Source organism: Xenopus tropicalis, chromosome 1 (genome assembly GCF_000004195.4).
Source record: "Xenopus tropicalis strain Nigerian chromosome 1, UCB_Xtro_10.0, whole genome shotgun sequence".
In the NCBI taxonomy this organism is placed as follows: domain Eukaryota; kingdom Metazoa; phylum Chordata; class Amphibia; order Anura; family Pipidae; genus Xenopus; species Xenopus tropicalis.
This window is the reverse complement of record NC_030677.2, coordinates 96,216,692-96,240,156: the sequence shown is the minus strand read 5'-3', so window position 1 is coordinate 96,240,156 and position 23,465 is coordinate 96,216,692. Positions and strand designations below refer to the sequence as shown.

At 36.6% G+C, this 23,465-nt stretch overlaps 1 protein-coding gene across 5 annotated transcripts in view; it reads right to left on the bottom strand.

Annotated features, from left to right (window-relative positions):
* csgalnact1 (chondroitin sulfate N-acetylgalactosaminyltransferase 1) overlaps positions 1 to 23,465 on the bottom strand; it is a 158,986-nt gene that overhangs the window by 37,633 nt on the left and 97,888 nt on the right. For all 5 annotated transcript variants that reach the window (XM_002933993.5, XM_031904159.1, XM_012955058.3 and 2 more), the window contains one exon: positions 1,530 to 1,746. In XM_002933993.5, the coding sequence (XP_002934039.1) occupies positions 1,530 to 1,746 (217 nt within the window). The remainder of the gene's footprint in view (positions 1 to 1,529; positions 1,747 to 23,465) is intronic.

Sequence of the window (23,465 nt, the reverse complement as noted above, 5' to 3'; positions counted from 1 at the left end):
AGGCCTTGTCACTGTTGGGTGGGCATGTCTAGCATAAAGAGGTTTACGCTGAAAGACTGCTAGCAGAAGGTTAAGGTTGAGGGTAGGGATTGAGGCCAGAAGCCAATGAGAAGTAGGAGTGTGGTTGCTAAGCTAAAGGGGGAGGGTTAGTCTCAGAGCTTTGAGAGTGGTGGGACAGGATTGGTCTTTCTCTACTGCAGCCTTTAGTATCTTTCATGGCTAGTTAGGTTATGTCGTGTTATTTACCGGTGTTAGTAATTGGCTGTTAAAGGTTAAAGTTTTTGCATTGTTTGAAAAGTAAATTGTGGTTAATACATTTGAACTACAGCCCTTTTTTTTTTGAACATTTTGTCTCAATTTTATCATAGATGTACTATGTTAAACATATTCAGCGATCTTGCTTCTTTGTTGGAAATGAAGACAGGAATCCCCAACTCTTTGATCCTGTTTTTCAGTCTACCATATAAATATATGTATACCATGAGGTACAACTTGGAACACCTATTTCTAGTCAATAATAAGTAGCAGCTACATGACATAATGGGCCAGATTCAGTTTGATGAAAAAAACAAATTTCCATATTTTCCTCTAGAGCCAGATGCAATTCAGTGAAAAACATATCACAACTCAAGAAGGTTTTCTCTCCTTAAACTGAATCTCATCCATACGTTTTAACGTGATAAACTATAAAGTAGCATCTTCTATTAGAATTAAATATGACCAATTATTCTATAAAACTCTATAATCATTGACTTTTTTTTAATATGGTTAAAGGAGAAAGAAAGTTAAAAACTAAGTAAGCTTTATCAGAAAGGTCTATGTAAATACAGCCATAAGCAATAACAGTAATGAGTCCTCTTTTAAAAGAAAAATTATTTTTTGTCATTTTTTGTAAACATGTTCTTCAGGTATCTGACTTCCTCTCTCAGAAAAATCCTTCATTCCAGGGGCCAGTTCTCTCCTCTATCCTGCTCATGAATAATAAGAACTCCCCCCTCCCTTAGGAATGTGTAATCTGAGCTATAAGGCTAGAGCTATACAGCAGGAAACTATGAAGAACAAGCTAAAATGGCAGCTGCAATATTAAGCAAACTGAGAAAGCTTCTAGAGCTCTTTACTCATGGTAATGCATTCTGCACAATAAATATAGTGTTCTAGGAAGCACTAATGTGGTGAATATATTGGCAGTAAAATGCCCAAATGACATTCTTTCTCCTTTAAACAGTAATATTACATGCCTATTGCTGTCACAATGGCCGGCATCTGGTACAGTCATTAAAAGTACAGTTGACATATAAATGGTGTTGCTGATGAGAATACAGGTTTGGGGGCAAGGATATAAAAAGAACATACAAATAAAGCTGTTGTTGACTTTTACCCATACTTGGTCTTGGTGTCCTTTATTTTTGTTATGTTATTATGGGGGGAGATACTTTTTACATCACTGCAGTCCCAAAGCATTAGAACTAATTACAAGGAAATAACCATGAAATATGAAACTAATTAAAAATTACAAAAAGAGTTCAAACCTGAAATTTTGCATGAACTGCTGAAATTTGTCTGCTCTTTTTGCCAGAGGGACAATAATATTCACAATAACATTGGCCATGTTGAGTCTTTCATTTTTCACTTTCATAATTGGCCCAAATGGACGGAAGAGAACAAGACGTTTAAATTCCTGGCTTTTTTCCCCTTTGAAACTTAATTCATATAGGGTGCCTTTATCTTTTTCTGTTCTGTAGATACCTGCAAAGCAAAATAATAGAAGGCAATCAGTATCTCATTTGCCATGGCCAAAGAGTTAAATTTTAAATACAAAAAAAGAGTTACATTATACATATAAAAAAGTGTATTAAAATAATAGAGAGCAATACCATATCATTTAATATGTATCTAGCTCTTAGGGTCACATTTAGAAAACCACTTGACCTCAGGGGGCATAGGAAAAGACTGTACATCTACACTGCATTGTGAGGGTACAGCTGTATCTATAACATACTGAAAGGAATTCTGTAATGGGAAAACAGTTTGTTTTTTTTTTTACAAAATTCATCAGTTAGTAGCCCTCCTCAAGCAGAAGCTTGCGTCCTGTCACTTTTTCTTGTGCAGTATTACCATCCATCACTTCCTTTTACCTGCAACATCTAAGAAGTTTGTGCATGCTCTCATCCTATCCTGACTAGTCTACTGCAACCTGCTACTAACTGGCCTCCCTAACTCCCATCTCTCTCCCTATAGACTGCATTAAATATTGCTGGCAGAATTCTCCTACTCTCATCGAAGAGAGTATACAACATCTCTTCACTCGTGTCTCCATAAATTCCAGGATGACTTATTTGGCCACTTCTTTGGCATCTGTTAACTAAGTTTTCTAGTGCCAAACCGGACATGAAGACTCTATGTGATTTGTAATACCTCTTAACATGAGATATTTTAGGCCAAGAACCCAAACCACCCTGCCAATATAAATTAATGTCCAGGTATCCCCCCCCCCCCCCCCCCCCCCCCCATCCTACGTAAAATCACACCCGTTTCACAATAATTCCGACACTTTTTGAGTTCTATTATTCTGGACCATCTAAATAAAAAAAAAAGCTGTGCAAAAGTTTTTTTACAATATATTTTTCTTAATTTTACTATATACTTTTCTCAACATTGACTTTTTTTTGGACTGCCCTACAACTTTTCCCTACTTCTCAAGCTAATCATCTGAAACTCAATAATGTTGGTTTCTCAAAATCCAATGGCTGACAGCAGCAAGTGATAGGAGGGCACTGCTCCAGTAAAGTACACAGTGGGTTTTTAGTTAACTATTGCTATGCTATATAACCTTACAGCATCTTTTGTCTGGAGCACATTTTCTTTTAACTTTTGAAAGGTCACATTCCTGTTCGTTGTTTCTCATCATAATACCTAAGCTACTGTGAGTGCTAAAGTTTACTGATAGTATCCTCCTGTACACCTAGCAAACTACCTACGTCTTACTCTGAATATTGTGCGTTTCAGCAAGATTTACTAATGAAAGCTATACACCAGGGCCAGAACTAGGAGTAGGCAGAAGAGGAACCTGCCTAGGGCACAAAGGTGTGGGTGGGGGGTTGGTGCCAGGCAGGTACCTCTTCTTTTACCTACCACTAGTTCCAAACCCTTACCCCCCACTGCAGCTGCCCCAGCAGGGGGGGCAGGTTGCACTGCTATAGACATATGAATGATATAGCACTAAATGAAATAGAAGTATTATACAAGAAAAAGCCCAGCACAATGTAACATGGTACAGTCAGGCAGAGAGGGTACATGTTAGCCTTTGTATAGCTGCCTTAACATTACCAATGTCTGCCAGTTTATAAGCAGCATAGAAGAATAAGAATATATATATATATATATATATATATACATACAAGTGTAGGAATCAGGCACTCACGTAAAGGTAAAGATAAATAATGCCTGGGTGCAGGATAGCAAAGTATAAGTATAATATGTATAAATACCGCACTCACAGGACTTATGAAAACAAAAAAGTATTTATTAGCAAGGACTAGTCCTTGCCAATAAATACTTTTTTGTTTTCATAAGTCCTGTGAGTGCGGTATTTATACATATTATATATATATATATATATATATATATATATAATTTACAAATAGTCCGCACTCCCATATTACTCAAATTATGTATGGCCTCTCTGGGTGCTGCAAAGCGGTTGTTCCATGTATAGAATACTCCAAAGATTATGCGCACTCCACTTCCAAATGTTTAGACTTTATTCATGGATAATCACATATCTGTTACATCAATGTTTCGGTCCTGGTCTAGGACCTTGTTCACGATGTTATACCCTACGAAGGGTATAACATCGTGAACAAGGTCCTAGACCAGGACCGAAACGTTGATGTAACAGATATGTGATTATCCATGAATAAAGTCTAAACATTTGGAAGTGGAGTGCGCATAATCTTTGGAGTATTCTATATATATATATATATAATAAGATACAGATAATGTCTGTAATAATCAGAAGGAAGTTATGATGAGCAGTTAATATAATGGGAAGGAATCTGGGAAGGACTCACACTTCACTGTTTTTTGGGGAAAACCAAGCTATGCATACCTCTAAATTACTCTGGCTTTAGGCAGATACCTTTAATATATAGGGCAGATTTACAATATACAGCAAAAGTTGCCAGACCGCACCTGCGATGGAGCTTAATTTTTTTTGTGGATCTTTTTTCTTTACTTTACTTCTTACTTTCTTTTTTTCTTTTGAATTAAGAGATCACACCTTTACTCCATCCCCACTTTACCATTTAAAATTGTTCAGGGTGAGCATGGTTCTTTAGACAGAGGTGACAAAATCAATATTTTATTAGCCTTGTAGCTAGACAATATCATGCCACTAGACCCAATTTCTAATAGCACACGAAGCCCAATTTTATTATTACTGTTGTTATTACGGATATTATTAACATGCAGGGAAAATTCAATCCTCATGGCTGCCCTGAGGTGCCCTACCTGATGCCAACCCACCTCATGCAATTGCACTCTCTGGACTAGAAGAACCGAAATTCATTAATCATGCCTTTTTTCTACCCTGGGGCTCTGCTATCTGAGCCATATTTCTCAACTTGGCTCATGGCAGGAGTGCCCCTGCTATACCCAATGTATTTATAAAGAGCCAACATATTTCATGGTGCTGCAGGAAAAATGGGTGTATACATTGAATATACAGATTACATAGAAAAATACAACCAATACCTGATACAAGAGGTAAATGGGTATACATTGTTTACAATGGGGCTGGAATAAATGTTTCATTTAATTTTGTAAAATTTTGTAACATCTGTGTTAACAGAATTGAGCTTATTGCCAGTAGAATTTAACACATTTAAATATAATGAGATATAAAAGCAAAGCAAGGCACACTATGTCATTTTATGTAAAATGTATATATTTACTAACTAAAGACTGCCTTACACAAGTTAAATGCATATTACACATGAAATAGAAATATTTTGAGGCAGCAAATTATAGGATGTTGTTTAAAAGTATTTCTTCTATATTTTTACACTGAAACCTGAGTAAGCAATTGCCCACTTGTTATTAACAGTTGCATTTTTTACAAACAACATTTACATTAAATGAATGTGATGTATACAATTCATTATTGTCTGCTATTCTTTTCTCTTGCAAATCCAGAAATATATAGATAAATACATATCTTTGAAAGGAAGTTATATTGAATTCTGTACAGGATTTCCATGGGGAGTATGTTAAAGCATGTTACAGGGATGAATGTCCAACATAAAGTTGAGTAAAGCAGTGAGTATGGTTAGGTAATCTATAACTGTAGATATCATTGAATAAGGATTACAAGAGGACAATATTACATTACATTGACAAGATGAAGTAAATGTAACTACATAACTGTTGGTGGTGAAAAAAACATTTTTAAGTAAATATTAATTCTCTAAGCTTTTAGTTTTTATAATAAACAGTATCTTTTGTTTGCTCTTTTTATCCATGTGAGTAGAAAATCTAGGGCAGCTGATAACAGGAAGTCTGCTTGCTGGACCACACAATGGGTGCTTTATATATCTCAGACATCTGTGTGAGTTTCCTTGAAAAGCTGAGATCACAAAACAGGATATCCCGACCCACTATGATAAACAGTGGGTTACTTCAGTTCTAGCTCTTTAACTGCTAATGGATTAGTAACTGATTAGCAAGAGGTAAAGGGGATGGAAGATTTAAACTATGAGGTTAGATTATCCAGATCGGGTTGTTTTCTCTAAAAAACGAGGGGACATGATTACTCTGTACAAGTAAATTAGAGGGGATTATAGGCGGATTGGGGGTGTTCTTTTTTCCCATAAAAACGATCAACGCACCAGAGGTCACCCCTTTAGATTAGAGAAATGGAGCTTCCATTTGTAGCAGTGTAGGTGGTTTTTTACAGTGAGGGCAGTGAGGTTGAGGAATGCCCTTCCAAGTTATGTTGCAATGGCAGATTCAGTTAATGCCTTTATGAATGCCTTGGATGGTTTCTTGAACAAGAATAATATCTAAGGCTATTGTGATACTAAAATCTACAATTACATAGTAACACAATTACAATTTTAGGCCAGATGCTTATGTGTAAAGTATATTTTAACAGCATTTGAATTTTTATGGACTTGCTACTGGACTTGCTACAGAATTGAATTTTCTATTGTAAAAAATGTTACATCCATACATTTTGTTTGCTGTAAAAATAAATGTTTTTCTTTTTTTTGTTTTGCCAAATGTAATAACATTTTAGTAAAAAGAAAAAAGGAGCATACATGAAAACACTGCTGGCGTAAACATAGAAGTATAAAGAGTAACAGTATCTTTCTCCAAGTTTAATTTAAAGGACAAGGAAAGTCTAAAAACAACATGAGCTCAATAACTTAGCCTTAACACAGTCCTTAACATATTTCCTGAACTCACCGTGCTGTTGCTTAATCTGGCTCTGACATGGAAAAGTCTTGTCAGTAAATGCAGTACCTGCTCTAAGCCTGTGCAGATTCCTGTCTCACTGAACACAGATTGTCCAGGACACAGACATGCTCAGTGCACAGCAGAGAGCTCCGTTTTTTTTTTTTTTCCTTTCAAGATCTGCAGTCTCTGAAGAAATGTTTCACCCCCTTAGCCCCGCCCACTTCAATCTACTGTCCAATCGGAATGCTCCTGTGTTTTTTCTAGTCCTGCACGGTGCCTCTGGCTGCATTTGCTGTGCTGAAATCGACTTGGCTATCCCACAGCCCCAGTCCCTTCCCAGAGGCTATTATCCCACTGCTACTATAGGCACCATCTCTCCCTACTATACCTGCTATCCCACAGCCCCAGTCCCTTCCCAGAGGCTATTATCCCCACTGCTACTATAGGCACCACCTCTCCCTACTATACCTGCTATCTCACAGCTCCAGTCCCTTCCCAGAGGCTATTATCCCCCCACTGCTACTACAGGCACCATCTCTCCCTACTATACCTGCTATCCCACAGCCCCAGTCCCTTCCCAGAGGCTATTATCCCACTGCTACTATAGGCACCATCTCTCCCTACTATACCTGCTATCTCACAGCTCCAGTCCCTTCCCAGAGGCTATTATCCCCCCACTGCTACTACAGGCACCATCTCTCCCTACTATACCTGCTATCCCACAGCCCCAGTCCCTTCCCAGAGGCTATTATCCCACTGCTACTATAGGCACCATCTATCCCTACTATACCAGCTACCCCACAGCCACAGTCCCACTATCCCACAGCCACAGTCCCACACGCACCAGCCATCCCACAGTCCCACATCCCCAGCCATCCCACAGCCACAGTCCCACATCCCCAGCCATCCCACACTCCCACTATCCCACAGCCACAGTCCCACATCCCCAGCCATCCCACAGCCACAAGCCATCCCATGCTCCCAGTATCCCACAGCCACAGTCCCACATCCCCAGCCATCCCACAGCCACCAGCCATCCCACACTCCCACATAAAACCAGCCTCAAACATAATTTAATTTATTTATTAAAAATATCATTTAATAAACAATGCTATGTCACATAAATCACTCAAAAAGCCCCTCTCAAGCGCAATTAGAATGAAAAAACCTGAGCGCTTCAAACCCTTCTTTCCCCAAACTTACAGAGCAAATATGGCAAATATGGCTCCTGACAGACGAGCGTGCCAGTCTGAAGCGTTACGTCAAGGGGTCACGAAGCGGCGCATGCACATTAGGAGCAGGTGAAGAGGGAAGTGACGTCATCGATTTTGAAAATGTCGGCGCCAAACAACAAACACGGGCGAATCTTCTGAGGGATGGTGCGCCGATCCAAAAGCAGCAGGTAACTTTGTAATATAGCGATTGAAGACAGGGGCTGATGCCCTTTCCAAATATATTAATATAAATTTTTTACTTTCCTTCTCCTTTAACCCTGTAGCCTTTCTTACTGCAGAACAGCTTCTATATAAAAGAGCTCTGAATTATAAGCCAGTTTCCACATCTGTTAAACTATCTGCATTCCTCATGGATTACTTTATCATTTACAGCCACAAAGGAACTATTTGGGTGAGTTCAAACTTTCAGCAATAAATATTTTAGCTTAATAAGTAGTAGAATATTGTGTCTATGTGTGTGAGTGCTAGTGCATGTGTAAGCATTTAATATTTTTAATACCAAGCAAAATTAAACTCCTAAATCTATGTCAGATTATCAGCACAGCAAAAAGAGGAAAAAAATAAAAAGCTTAGTTACAGATCTGGGCACCACATACACAATGATGAATTTTTAGGCGATATGGCAAAAAAAGGAAATAGTTTATGCTAATTCTGTCACAGGAAAATGTGTTTTATACAAAATTAATTTACAGTTAATAGTGTTCCCCCAGCAAAATTCTGCACTGAATTTTGTTTTTCAAAAAAAGCAAACTGATTCTGGTATATTTAATAATGAAATCTGACTGGGGCCAGACATGTTTATAGTTTCTCAAGTGTCCCCAGCCACATAACTTGCACTCTGATAAACTTTAGTCACTCTTTACTGCTGTACTGCAAGCTTAGCAATGGGGCAGGTAACAGAAAAAAGAGCTGCCAGACGCCTGCATTGCTAGGAATGCTCCCATGCCTCACCTAGAGGTAGGTATAAGAATAGCACTCAATAGTAAAATACCTAATTTCGACAATGACTTCTCTAGTCACATTAAGTAGGAGAAACAATAGCTCATCTGAAAGCAGTTCCATTGTGAAGTGCTGGTCCTTTCTGAAAGCTCAGGATCTGGTACAATGCACTTTGATGTCTGCCTACACACCAATATTAAAGCTAAAAAAAAAAAAAAAAAATACTAGAGAATAAGAATACATTTTTGGATCACAGAGTGAATTATTTGCAATGTACACAGTGTAGTTTAGTAATACAGTGTAGTTTAGTAAAAGTTAAAACTAGGCCATAAAAATCATGACAGAATCCCTTCTCCAATGACAGGTTAGTATCTGCACATGCCAAATTTTCACTGAACAGGTAACAGTAAGTGGGCATATGTGACAAAGAACAGGAGTCAAGGGCTAGAAAAATATTCAATGCAGGATAAAACCTTTAAAAATACCAATCTGTTACAGCTGCCACCTGGCCACTTTATTACATAAGTAGTAACCCCATTTTTAATATATACTGAATGAAAATCACTGTTACTTGATTACATAGGGCCTATACACTCACATACATAAACCATGTAAAGCAACATCAATACTAACTGTAGATTTCAGCATCACAAAGTTATGTTTTCATCTCTTAAGACAATGCCCTTTTTTATACAAGACGGCACATTATTCGCTTTAGTAGCCATGGAATGACATTGCCTAGAATTAGCCTACTTGTTATCTACAAAAATCCCCAGATCCTTATCAATTAAGGATCCCTCTAAAACACTACCATTTAGTATATAACTAACATTTACATTATTTCTACCAAAGTGCATGCACTTGTCCACATTGAATTTCTTTTTCCATTTTGCTGCCCAGTTTTCCAATTTTGTGAAATCGCTCTGCAAAATAGCATCCTGCATGGAACTTATAGTTTTGCACAATTTAGTATCATCAGCAAAAACAGAAACAGTACTTTCTATGCCCATCTCCAGGTCAATAATAAACAATTTAAAGAGCAAAGGACTAACAACACCCAATTCCACTAATTAAATTACTCTGGATGATCTGTTGTGCATAAAACCATGCTGGCACAAACTCAATAGTATCGTGATTTGGAATATATTCAAGTATCCTTGAATCACTTATTACCCCTTCCAAAAGCTTTCCTACCACTGATGTCAGACTAACAGGCCTATAGTTTTCAGGCTAAGATCTAGACCACATTAGCAATTCGCCAGTCCCTCGGCATCACAACAGACCTCAATGAATCAAGAAAAGTGAAGACGTGTGGCAATCACAAAGCTAAGCTTGTTTAATACCCTGGGATGAATACCATCCAGTCCTGGACCTTGGTTTACATGTTCAAGTCTCTTTTGAATTTACGCCTGAGTGGCCCATGCATCAGTAGTTATATTACTAGAATTGGGTCTATTAAAAGGGAAGCCTTGATTAGCTGGCTCCTCAGTTGTGTAGACCGCTGAGTTCAGAATTTCTGCTTTTTCTTTGTTCTCATCACAGCCGACCCCCTTCCACTATGGTGCAATCCGTCACACCGATCAAGATAGTACCCCAAAGAAAAGTCAGCCCAACACCAAGACTTCAGCCATGTAATTAGCTCCCGCTGTCTCCTTAAACTTACACATGGCACAGGCAAAACTTCAGAAAAATGACACTGGAGGACTTTTCCTTAATCTTGGAGCCTAGATCCCTGAACTCACTCTGTAAGGTCCTCCACCTACCATTAATTCTGTCATTAGTACCAATATTTACCAAGACAGATGTGTCATGCCCAGCCCCACCCAATAATTTGTCAACACAATCAACCACATGCCGAACCCTGGCACCAGGAAGACAGCAAACTGTTTGGTTGTAGCGATCTGGTCAACAGATTACTCTGTCCACTTCAATAATAATTGAATCCCCTATAATCACAATCTTTTTAGGCCTAGCTCTGCTCTCCTCCCCACCACTACTAGAGAAACTGACCTTCCTGGCTGAGAGATCAGCCCCATCTAGAACCGCCAGTCCAGTGTTCACGTTCCTATCGTCTTCACACAATCTTCCCCACACTAGATTTTCTGTCACCCAGCTCACTGCCGCATCATCTTGCCATGTTGGCAATGGAATATTATTTTATTTTTTGTTTTATTTAGAAACAAACTTAACTAACCAGAAATATCATATAGCCTTAAAAGAATGCACTATGATATAGATATAATCAAACAGTGAAAATGTTTGAAATTACTTTTTCAATTTCACTTCTGTTTTCACTTCAGATTTTATTCAACCTTCCTAAATAATAGTACTGATTTTGACAATTTAACACTGAAAAGAAAATGTATTTAAATTACACACTATAAAAAGGTTTTTTTGTTTACTTTGAGCCAAATCTATAATACAAATATATAGTCTATATATTGTTATCATTGTTATATTAATATTTATGTATAAATTATGAATGGAAGCCTTAGATCACTAGACATTACTGTTAGCCATGGTTTAAAATTTGGTTTACACATAAATAATGCAGAGATTGATTTTCATTTTAATATAATGTAACTAAGAAGAAAGGATTTTGTAGTAAATCACCCATGCAACTGGGGCTTTTAGCTTCATTTATACATGATGTATTGAAGAAAAAATAAGTTAAGTTATATGAAATTGTATGTGTACAACAGCTAAATATTTTGTAAATTTATTTTGTTTAACTTCTGCACGTATGGAAGAAAGATATACAAGGACAGACCCATGTCTAATAATAATTTGCAATTTTGTATATCTGTTGCTGTTACTAATATGCCTTCCTTATACCCACTTCTCTTAAACAATGAATGTATAAATGCATATTGCCCCACTTTTCAAGGCACTTTTTTTTAAAAAAATAGCATTGCAAAAATCAACCAATTTTACCAAGGGGGCTTCCTGAGGATCTTGTGCCCAGTTTGATCACAACCCAGCACTCCCTATAAATATACCTCTGGATACAGCTACTGTAAGTATCTCTCTAAGTTATGACATAAATTAATATACGTATGAGATATAAAGGTTACATTAAAGGTGCATTAAAACGGGCGCTATTTATAGCATGCGTTAATTTTATCGCGTCTTATTTTTCGTGTATTAACACACAATTCACTAAAAGGATACTTTTGTTAATTTAGACGCGATGCTGTTATTTAAGTCGCGAAGACTATGCAACATGCGCTAATTAATGCAGCACGCTACTTGTCACGCACGCTAATCAACGCATGTGCGCTACTTGTCGCATGCGCGCACTAATTTACACATTGCACACGCCATATTAGCCATACACACCATAATTTTCGGAAAACTACTGTTCTGAAAATGACCATTTCCCTGCAAACTGGAGGCTACATCACTCTAGGGCCAACACATACTTGAATAAATCACACTGCAAAGTCCATATTTTGTTGCCAAAAGCTCATTAACTGTACTTTTCTATAATTACTGCCTGCCCCAAGTAGGTGTTAATTTTCTCACAGACTAATGCAATATTTAGTGCGTCTAAATGTTTGTGAATCATGCATTAGTATTATTTCTGCGTGAGAATTAACGCAATGCATTAAAATTAATGCATTTGGTTGCGCGCTATTTAACACATGCGATATGCGACTTACCGCATGCGATAATACTTTAGTGAATCGTGCAATAACATGCAATAACGCTTATCAACCTTTAGTGAATCAACCCTATATTTTCCAGGACGTTTGCAGAGAAAGGTTTCCAGATAAGGGTTTTTTCTGTAATTTGAATAACCATTCCTTAAAGTTGTTGTTCACCGTAATCATAAAAAATGTATATTGTTCTCTGCACAAAAGAACCCTATATAGACATTTTATTATGAAGGTGAACCACCCCTTTAAATTTACTAAAACAAATTCAAGCAAACCTATTAGGATCGTTTTCCTACAGGATTGTTTTCCTTAGTTACCATCATGTACAAGGTACTGTATTATTATTACAGAGAAATGCAATATTTAAAAAAAATAATTATTATTTGCTTAAAGGAACAGGCATCCATTAATAGAGCGTCTCCAGCAGAATCCTGCATTGAAATCTATTTTTCAAAAACACAAAAAGATTTTTTTATATTTAATTTTGAAATTTCACATGGGGCCATATTCTTCATTTCCCAGGGTGCTACAGCCATGTGACATGTGCTCTAATAAATACATTTTAGAGTGAATTATTTGCTATGCAACAGTGTAATTTAGAAATAAAAAATATACCATAAAAATCATGACAGCATCCCTTTAAACTGGAGTCTAGAGAGAAAAAAATATTTAAAAGGAAAGGTTTAATTATTTTATTAAACTCCATATACAATTACAGTATGTATTTACCATTTCATATCACCCAGGCTATAAAGCAATACGTTGTTTAGATTAAGACCAGACAAAGAATAATATGCATTCTTTTGTGCAACTAATAAAAGTGACCATACCTTTTATAAAATAGTTTTCTGGTCAAAATTATCCCCCCCAAAAATAATATTCTTTTAAACATTCTAAATGCATTGTCTTGTGGAAATCTTAAAGAAACATTTACCTAACAAATAATGCCAGGTCTAAATGTGGAGCCAGTACTTACATTATTTTTGCACGGGTAAATATGAAAACCTCATCCTTATAAATATATATTATAGAATACTAGATAGATACATGTTTATCTTAAATGGTAGCAGTTTTTCAAAAAACAACCTTGGTTGGATTACACTTCAAAGTCAAAGCCCCAAACAATCTTAAGAAACAATATTTCCTTAAGTGGGAGTGTATTCTGCAAACAAAAATCTATAAAATGTACGTTTGTATTTGCATCATTCTGGTGCAATAATATATCAGTGAATCATACTAAAACTTATCTGCTTTGGAGCTATTACCCTTTCCATATAAACTATTATCCGTGTGTTTTTATCCTTGTTTTCCCATTCCATTCCATTTCTGGTACATTCATGGACAGGCACCTTTTCTTTGTATCTTACTTTAAATCCAATCCCATGAAGTGAGAAATCATTAGGGGTAGTGGGCTACAAATCTGATAACAGGTTTCAGCACATGGCCCAAGAGTTTTTAGTAGCCGATTGCTCAAACAATCGTATTATTATGAGAGGTTCATATTATTATTCATTGTGTTACTTGTTCAGGAATGGTAGACCAGAGATAAAATTTAATTAAAATTATATTTCTATGTTGCCTCCTCTTGTCCCCCTTTCTCCACATGGGTCAGTTTCATCCCTTCTCCTTTCCCTCTCTTTTATGAAGCATTCTTAATTGCATTACTTGCACTTATCAGCTACTCTCTTTCTTTCCCTTTATGTATTGCCAGCTGCCCTTATTTTGCCTTTCCATCTCATAAAACTTCTTTATACATACATGCTCTCACTGAGCTGTATAATAGAATTACTCGGATTTGGAAGCTCCCAATAAATCTAACAAAGAAATAGACAGTGAGTAAGATGGGAAAGAGAGCAGCTGCCAGATTTTGTCAGGCAAATAAATGTCAGGACTCAATGGACTAAAGTTGGATTAAAGTTAACTGTTGGCTTTTCAATTTCCTGTCAGTGATTGAAACATAACTATTTTACTACCTGTTTACCTACAATATTTACCTTGTAAATATACTGTATTAGAACATTTCTACCTAGCAAATGGAGCTGTATACTTTTAAAGTCAATGTCTTTGTTTCTAAGTGTGGCAACAATACAATGAATTGCAAACGATTCCTTCAAAATTACAATAACAAATTAAAGCAGCATTGGCTACTTTGGTCGCCACAATGGGAAATATAAACAAATTGCTGTTACAATGTGGAAAATAAAAGCACTATTTGTCACAGATAGCCATTATAGGGGTAATCCAATTTGGCCTTAAACATGAACTAAAAGGTACCAGTGCTACAAGTTTTCTTTAAATTATCCAGTAGAGCTGCTATGCTGCTTCCCATGGCCAGAAGACTTATCCCATTTAACACAGACCCTACTTTCCCTACTCTTCCAAGGCAAATGTGCATAGTGCCAAGATTGGGGCAGGGAGAGCCAAAGGCTGAAACATCTGCAGTCAAATTTTCTCTTTGCAAATGCCAATTCAAAGACAGATACCAGCTATGTACAGATAACACTTGCTGGCTACTGGCTTAGATTGTGATGCTTTTCTCCTTAATCACTGTGTCTTGGTCTGAAGCCTGCATTACTATTCCAGAGGGATTTCATCATAACTCACCTCCACATTTGTACAGAGGGGTATGGTTTAGATTGCATATCTGGCAAACCTCCCAATTCTTAATAGATCATACATCATAAGCCTACTGATGAGACTGAAATGAAAATGGTCTAACAAGGAATCAACATCATTACTTTAATTCAGTCTTCTGCCAAGAATCAAATGCTGAAGTTATGACTTTAATTTGCTAAGTGCAATACCTTTTACCAACCCCCACTGGCACTTTGTTATTTCTTTTCCCTTCTGAGCCGTCTCCTGAAACATCTACATATAAAGCAGGCTTTAAAGGCTGCAGTCACCAAGGCTATAGAGTAAGAACAATTACGTCCATAGATTTAGCCCGTAGCACAGGCACACATTTGTATGGCGCTTGAATCTATTCTGTGTAAATCAATATAGCATAGACTGAGCTGGATTGGTGTAAATGTTTTAAAATATTCTGATGGCTTTCATGAGAGATAGATGGCTTTAAAAAACATTTATTATAATCAGCTGTATTTATATTCATTATATCAGTTAACCTCCACAGTGGATGAAGTGCGTCACTTATAATCTTTCTTTTTCCCCTATACCACAGTATAGCACTAGATGTAGGAATTATAGTTACTAGATGAGGTACACAATGTAATTAACACTAAATGCAATTCAACAATTTAGCAATTTACTTTCCTCGACTGGTTTTTATGTTCCAGCACAGAAAAAATATAAGAATCCATAACCTCCACAAGCAGATTCAGACATGTATTAGAGTCCACCACTGCTAATAAGCTCTAACACCTCAAAATAGTGTTAAACTACTGAAAGACATGTCAATTCTTTAAAATGAATTTCCCCAAAGAAATGGGGAAAATATTGATCAGCTGAGAATGCTTTAGGAGACCTCAGTTTGAAATCTGAAAAATCAGCACAAAAAGTCAGGCAGCTGGTAGCTGAGGAATAGTGTGAGGGCCTGTATTTTTCCCCCGGTGCCTCTCTTGTACAGTAGTGCTCCCAGGAACAACTCTCTGAGAGTGTCTTAGATATTTTACTGTGTACAAGTGTAACAAATACAGGCAAAGAATGTGTAGCTTAAATCTGCTGAAACCAGACAGGACATTTGCAAATCATGTGAACACAAGAAAAAAATAACAATATGTGCATGATTTCTTATCAATGTGCTTTTCTATGAAGCTATCAAGTAATAATTTTCCTTAGTAAAATACATTCTATGTGTAAAATATGGCATGAGTCTCCCCAATAGGACTAAATCATGTCATCTTATTTGTACAGGTATAGGATCTATTATCCAGAAAGCCTGGGACCTGGGGTTTTTAGGATAAGGGATCTTTCCAAAATATGAATCACCATATCTTAAAATGTATAGTATGTTTTACATGCAGCATTCCAAGTAATGTAACTAGTCAGGTATTGTCGGGCACTTTACTGCCAACAGGAGAGGAGATTTCCCTGTTAAGTGCCCCGTGTGACAGGGCCTTAAGTTTGCTACAAATCATTTAAACATTAAATAAACCCAATAAGATTGTTTTACCACCAATAAGGATTTATGCAGCTTAGTTTATGTATGTATGTTTATGTATTTATTTGTATGTATTGTTTGTATTTATCTATTATTTTAATAACCCCCTGTTTGTATTAATCTATTCTACTGTACAGCACTGCCTACATAAGTAGCACTTTATAAGTAAAGATATACATACATATACTAATACATACCTGTATTTACCATATCCTAAGAGGAAATCTTAAAACACATAGTTATCCACCTTTCACTTCCCTTTGTAGCTACACTCTGCAGTAGTTTGTAAATATAATTCATACTTTCAATGGTTACTATTTTTTAATAGGAAAGAAGTAAAACGAGAGCCTCAAAAGGACAAGGAGTATGTACAGTAGATCAGTGACATGACTGAGTATCACTGTCAGGAGTATAGTACAAAGCCCCTTTTTCTTCAAACCAAAGCATGGGAGGTATGTATAAGCAAACTTATTTATGTCAGTTTTTTACACCAGTACTTATATTTCCCATGGTTATAATACCATTTGTGTTCAAAAGGGTCACTGTTAAAAAAAATAACACAGGCTAGCTACTAAACTATACACCTTAGGTTTCATACACAGCCATTATTATATGTGTTATTGCAAGGTAGACAACATGTGTATTTATTGATTTTAATTAGGTCTGTACTCAGGGAGTGGTCATTAACAGCCAAACTGCACTGCAGTGTAAGAGCTGGATCAACTGATCGCATCCTACAAGTCTGATGTAATTAAGCTGGTCAAAAAATATAGGACTGATAGTAAAATCTGATGAGTAATCTATATGGAAGATTTGAGGGGCACATTAAGGGACACATACGTTACTAGAAATATCATGGCAGTAACAACATAAAGTGATATTAGTTTTTAAGTACAAATTACAATATTAAATTCCTAGATGTAGAACAGCACTCCACACTGGAATCATATTATGGTTAAAACATATTTATTCACATAATTGGCACAGGACAATACAGTAATGTTTCAGGTTTACATTGAACCTTTGTCAAGCTTGTTGTACAGGTCTGTGCCAATTATGTGAATGAAAGTGCTTGAACCATAAAATGATTCCAGTGTTGAGTGCTGTCCAACATCTAGGAATTGGTTGTCCTGTGACGTGAACACAAAGGGACATGCACCCAGTGAAATGAGGAACCTGGCTTGGTGCTGACTGCTAGCAATTACACATTACATTATTAGAAATAACACTTAGAATAAAAGGAAGGTAGAAAAGAATTTCATTGGTCTGTTTATACCCGTGGTTGTCTAAATGATCTGAATGATGCATGAGAAGCCTTGATTCGTGCAATGAATGGCACACTATGTTTATCGTTTTGTTACACCCACTCGCAGTATAAGAAAAACAGTAATTATGCGGGTTTAGAAGATCCGGTTACATGGCTTTGTTATAACACAAAAGAGAATATGCACACTTTTAGACAGATATGTAGTTCTGCTTTTGGATGCAAGGCAGGACAAGCAAAACAAGATCCCTAGTTCTGCCTGAATTACCTAACTATGTTGTTACCTAAATATAGGGAGAAGCAATGGTTCTATAATTAAAGAACCAGTAACACTAAGAAAACTTTAAATAAACTATTTGCATAGTCAGTATGGTAATCTTACATTTATTGTTAGTCTAATCGCACACAGCTGGTTTTGACCCCCGTCACGTCTGATCATAACTGGGGCATGAACAGGAACAATAGGAAAGTAAACTGAATCATGCCATTTTTCTAAATAGAAATGTTGAGAGCCATGACAATAGCCTTTATCTAGGATGTATGGTTTTCCAGTTGTATTAAAATGTTTAGTATCAGTTTTTGGTAGTGAAAAATATGTGCTATCGTGTCTCAATTTATATGATGCTAAACGTGGAAACTTGGCTCTGGTTTGAATTAAAAGCATATTTTTTTACCTCTGCTGGAATACAGCACATATCATATGGGGGTAAACTCACTGCTTTAAGAAAGGATCAATGTTATTCAATACAGGGAGGCCCATTTATCAACATTCTGATTTTAGTTGTTTTAGAGTTTTTTTGAAATCATGAATAAACTTATTTCCATTAAAACCATGAATACCTAGTCATTTATGAAAAGATCCAAATATTAAAAGCAAAAATGAATGAAAATGCAGAACGAAAACAAAAACAAGAAAACCTGCAATTTTTAATTTTCATAAGAATTTTTATGCACTTGCAGATTAAAAAAAAACCCCGAAAACCTCTAAAATTACAAATGAAATAACAATTGTTACAATTTGCTTAGGACAGCTCCCATTGACTTCTACATGATCTCAACAGCTTTTAGATGGTGTATTTTTACCTTTGCATTTTTTGTGGTTTTTATGCATAATAAAATTCACATTTTTACACAAAAAAAAATTGTTTTTAGTGCAAAGAAAACTGACCATAGGTAAAACTGCTCCTGAGTGTTCACAGCCCATTCCTTTTAATAAGGATCAACAGTAATTAATGATAAGGGTTCACAGGAATACTGCTTAACCATCTACCAGAGACCCATTGTGAAACACAGAAAAATGAGATGTAAATGATTAATGGGTCAACCCTTGAAGTTGTTACAAGGTAAAATAAGGAAATATCCTAGATGGCATATGGGCAGAGACCATAGCATAACGAGAACAAAATGATAGCTAGTCTTGTAGTATAGAAAAAATAAGAGGGTTCACTCGGAGTAAGACAAGTGTCCTACCCTGCAGATACAGTAAGACCAGGAGGCACAGTAGAAGAAACTCAACAGGTTAAAGAGAATTTAAGCAAACTGGCAGCAAAGCCCTGGAACACCTTGATATCCTAGGTGTCTATCTTCAAAAGTAGAAGTCTGCCTTTAGCACTAGGACTGATGTTAAATTAGAATACTGCAGAAGATGAAAAGAAGAAAATGTATTTAAGATATGGCAGTCAAATTATGCTCAGCTGGAAAGAAAAGGATTTATAAGGAGACAGGAAAGCTCACTGGAATGACAACATTTTAAGTATGAAACTTTAAAGGACAACAACAGACAAACACAGTGGGTGATAACATTTTGTAAGTTTGTAAGGTAACCTCTGGTGACCTGTATTGGCAGATCTGCTAGTGTCTTGATATGCTGCCCCTGGCTTTGCAGGTGGATTACAGAGTTTAAAAAGGCAGTGCATTATGCCCTGCTAAATTTGATTTCTTTCTTTTATTACTATCCTTATTTATATAAAACTTATAAAGTTACACAGTGCCTTACAGATATTGTGAATCATTCACATCACACCCTGCTCCAGAGAGTTTACAGTCTAAGTTTGAATCACTTTCACATAGCATACACTAAAGTGATTTTCATCAGGATCCAGTTGACTTTTTGTGAGAAGAAAAGAAACCAAAGTTCTTTGGGGAAACCTACACAGGCACAGGGATATCAAACAAACTTGTTATATATAGTGCAAATACCTAAGAGAAGAAAAATGAGGGCAATGACAGACAAGAAGCTATAGATGATGGTATAGACACATTTTTAAGTAAGTTTTGGAGAATAAAGCAGAACTTTTCCTCCTGTATTTATCAGTATTTGCATGTAATCAGTTGTTTGGTGTATACATCCTTATATTGTACAATGCTGAAGAATAAGTTAGCATTTAATTAATGTTGATGTGAATATTATAGTAACCAAGAAACAATAAATCCAAGAGAGGTAAGCGTTACCAAGTAAAGAACAAAATAATTACTATGAGTAGACAGAAATCCGAATAAAAACTGTACAGCTGTAATGTACTGATGTATGTTTTTGTATTGTTTTGACTATGAAGTCTGCAGTGCTCTTCTGATGCAATTTTGGCTTTGCATTAGTACTGCTTGGCGGGCTTTAAAATGGTACTTTTCAAAACGCTGAACTGGATTTTGTACAGTTCAAGACTTGGGAGCACTACATGAATTGCAGGAAAAAGTAGATTTTATACCGTATCTGTATTAAAATTTGCAGCAGGTTCCTGGATCTTTAGCTATTCCACTGAAATGCAACTAGTAAATACTTCCTAATGATTGATTCTTATGGGTATTTAGACCTGGCAAAAACCTTTTGTGAATTTTATTACATTATCTCCATTTTATTACAAATAAGTATTCAGTGAATTACCTGTGCATCGGTTATAAATGGGACTATTTGATTACATTTCATATAATTACATTTGCATTAAAAAAAAATAATAATGGCAGAGGTATAGTAAATGAATTGCTCTCTGTATGCAAACATCTGATTCGTCACAACAGTCCTCTCTCTCTCTCCCCAGTTTCAATGGTAAGGCGGGGCAATGATGATAAATTTGTAAGCAGATGGTATACACATAAAAATAACAAATCATTCACTAATAAGCACTTTACTGCTAAGTTGTAAATTATTCAGACCCCTTTAAATAACTGCAAGTACAAAAATATTAAAGATTTGCACTTTTAAATATACAGTACATACCCCAATATAGATCAGTAGAGTATGTACACTCACCTAAAGGTTTATTAGGAACACCTGTTCAATTTCTCATTAATGCAATTAACTAATCAACCAATCACATGGCAGTTGCTTCAATGCATTTAGGGGTGTGGTCCTGGTCAAGACAATCTCCTGAACTCCAAACTGAATGTCAGAATGGGAAAGAAAGGTGATTTAAGCAATTTTGAGCGTGGCATGGTTGTTGGTGCCAGACGGGCTGGTCTGAGTCTTTCACAATCTGCTCAGTTACTGGGATTTTCACGCACAACCATTTCTAGGGTTTACAAAGAATGGTGTGAAAAGGGAAAAACATCCAGTATGCGGCAGTCCTGTGGGCGAAAATGCCTTGTTGATGCTAGAGGTCAGAGAAGGGTATTAGAATGGTGTTCCTAATAATCCTTTAGGTGAGTGTATATTATAAAGTACAAATCAGTTGTTTCATCCTCTAGATCTCATGATTCACAAAAAAAGAAAGTTTTGTCTGGGTATGCATTTTAATTATAATATAAAATATAGTTTGACAGCTTGCATCTGATATGGATCATTTAAATTTCAGCATACGGGGGCTCTGAGAAACAGATTTATGTTTCTATAGTGCAAGTGCAAAGAACATTTTTGGCAGCTCAACCAATCAAAGGTATAACAGAGGAAAGTATCTGTATATTTATATACCCTGTCAAAATCTATTTACCTCTCTTCTATGCTTCAATCTTTTTAAAGCTTTCTTCATATATATATTATATATATATATATATATATATATATATACATATACATATACATAAAAGTTCCCGATAAACAGCACTCACGATATAATGAAATCTCAGGCGCCTGGGTGCAGTCCTCTTCAGCGTAGATAGTAAACAAAAATATGAATCGCATCGCTCAGGACTTATAACAAAATTGTAGTTTATTAAGTGTAGAAACAGAGAACAGAGTTCTGTTTCTACACTTAGGGGCACATTTACTAAGACACGAATCAGAACCAAATTGGAAAAATTCCGATTTGAAAACGAACATTTTGCGACTTTTTCGTATTTTTTGTGATTTTTTTTCGGCGCCTTTACGACTTTTCGGAAATTGTCGCGACTTTTTCGTTACCAATACAATTTGCGCGAAAAAACGCGAGTTTTTCGTAGCCATTCTGAAAGTTGCGCAAAATCTGGCGATTTTTTCGTAGCGTTAAAACTTGCGCGAAAAGTTGCGCCTTTTTTGTTGCGTTAAAACTTAAAAGGTGCGAAGTTTCGCGTAAGTTTTAACGCTACGAAAAAATCGCAACTTTTTGCGCAAGTTTTAACGCTACGAAAAATCGCCAGATTTTGCGCAACTTTCGGAATGGCTACGAAAAACTCGAGTTTTTTCGCACAAATCGTATTAGTAACGAAAAAGTCGCGACAATTTTCCGAAAAAATCGCAAAATACCGATCATTACGAAAAAAACGCAATCAGACGCATTCGGCCCGTTCGTGGGTTAGTAAATGTGCCCCTTAATAAACTACAATTTTGTTATAAGTCCTGAGCGATGCGATTCATATTTTTGTTACTAAACAGAGAATGCTTCCTCTGTTTAAAGGACTTTGCTGTCTCGTCCAGGAAGGAACAGGCAAACCAGGTGATCCATTCCAGTGGTCTAGCTCACTTTCCACAGGAAGACTAACCTATTGAAAGGTATTTAATTGTAGTAACAATGTGTGGAAGGTCTCTCAGAGCCGGGCACACAGCAGGAAGGCTACCTGTATTAGGAACTCCCAGAGAGGCTGGGGGTGCTGTCTGCCACTGCAAGGAGCAGAGGGAGCCTTGACAAAATTACTGAGGGGCAGATTTACTAATACACGAACGCTCGGAGCGTTCAGTCGAACTCTCTGAGTGTATTTTCGCTGAATTTTTCGTGGTTTGCACAACTTCTTTGACGCCCGTGCAAAAAAATCCGAAAGGTTTTCCCGCTGTTTACAATCGTTCGGTACAAAAATTTAGTGACTTTCGGATCGACAATATGATTATGACGTGACTAATACGATTTTTTAGTAAGCATTTTCGTGATATTTGCGATCTTCAGAAATTTTCGTATCTAATCCGAATTTATCCCATTCGGGATTCGAACTCGTGATTTCATGAATCTGCCCCTGAGTGTCTGAGAAACTGAGAGGGAAGCCAGGAGGCTGAGAAATCCCCCCCAAAGATGTTTCATGAGTACAGGGGTGACCCCAACCATTTGTGTTTTTTTTATACTGGTAGTCCACAAGGGGCCCAGTCCACACGGGGCCCATCAAACGTGTGAAGTCAGCACCCAGAGGGCAGTATTTATTGTTATGATTTATGTTTTGTATGCTGCAATGGTGAGCCGCACACACAGGGACTTAGTTAGAAAACAAAAAATGTATTAATAAAAGAGTTCAACGTTTCGAGCACCAACTGTGCTCTTCCTCAGGGACAAACCAGGTTTGTCCCTGAGGAAGAGCACAGTTGGTGCTCGAAACGTTGGATTTTTTTATTAATAAATTTATCAAGGAAAAGCTATGACAAGATATCAAAACATGTAAATTACTATATATAACATTTA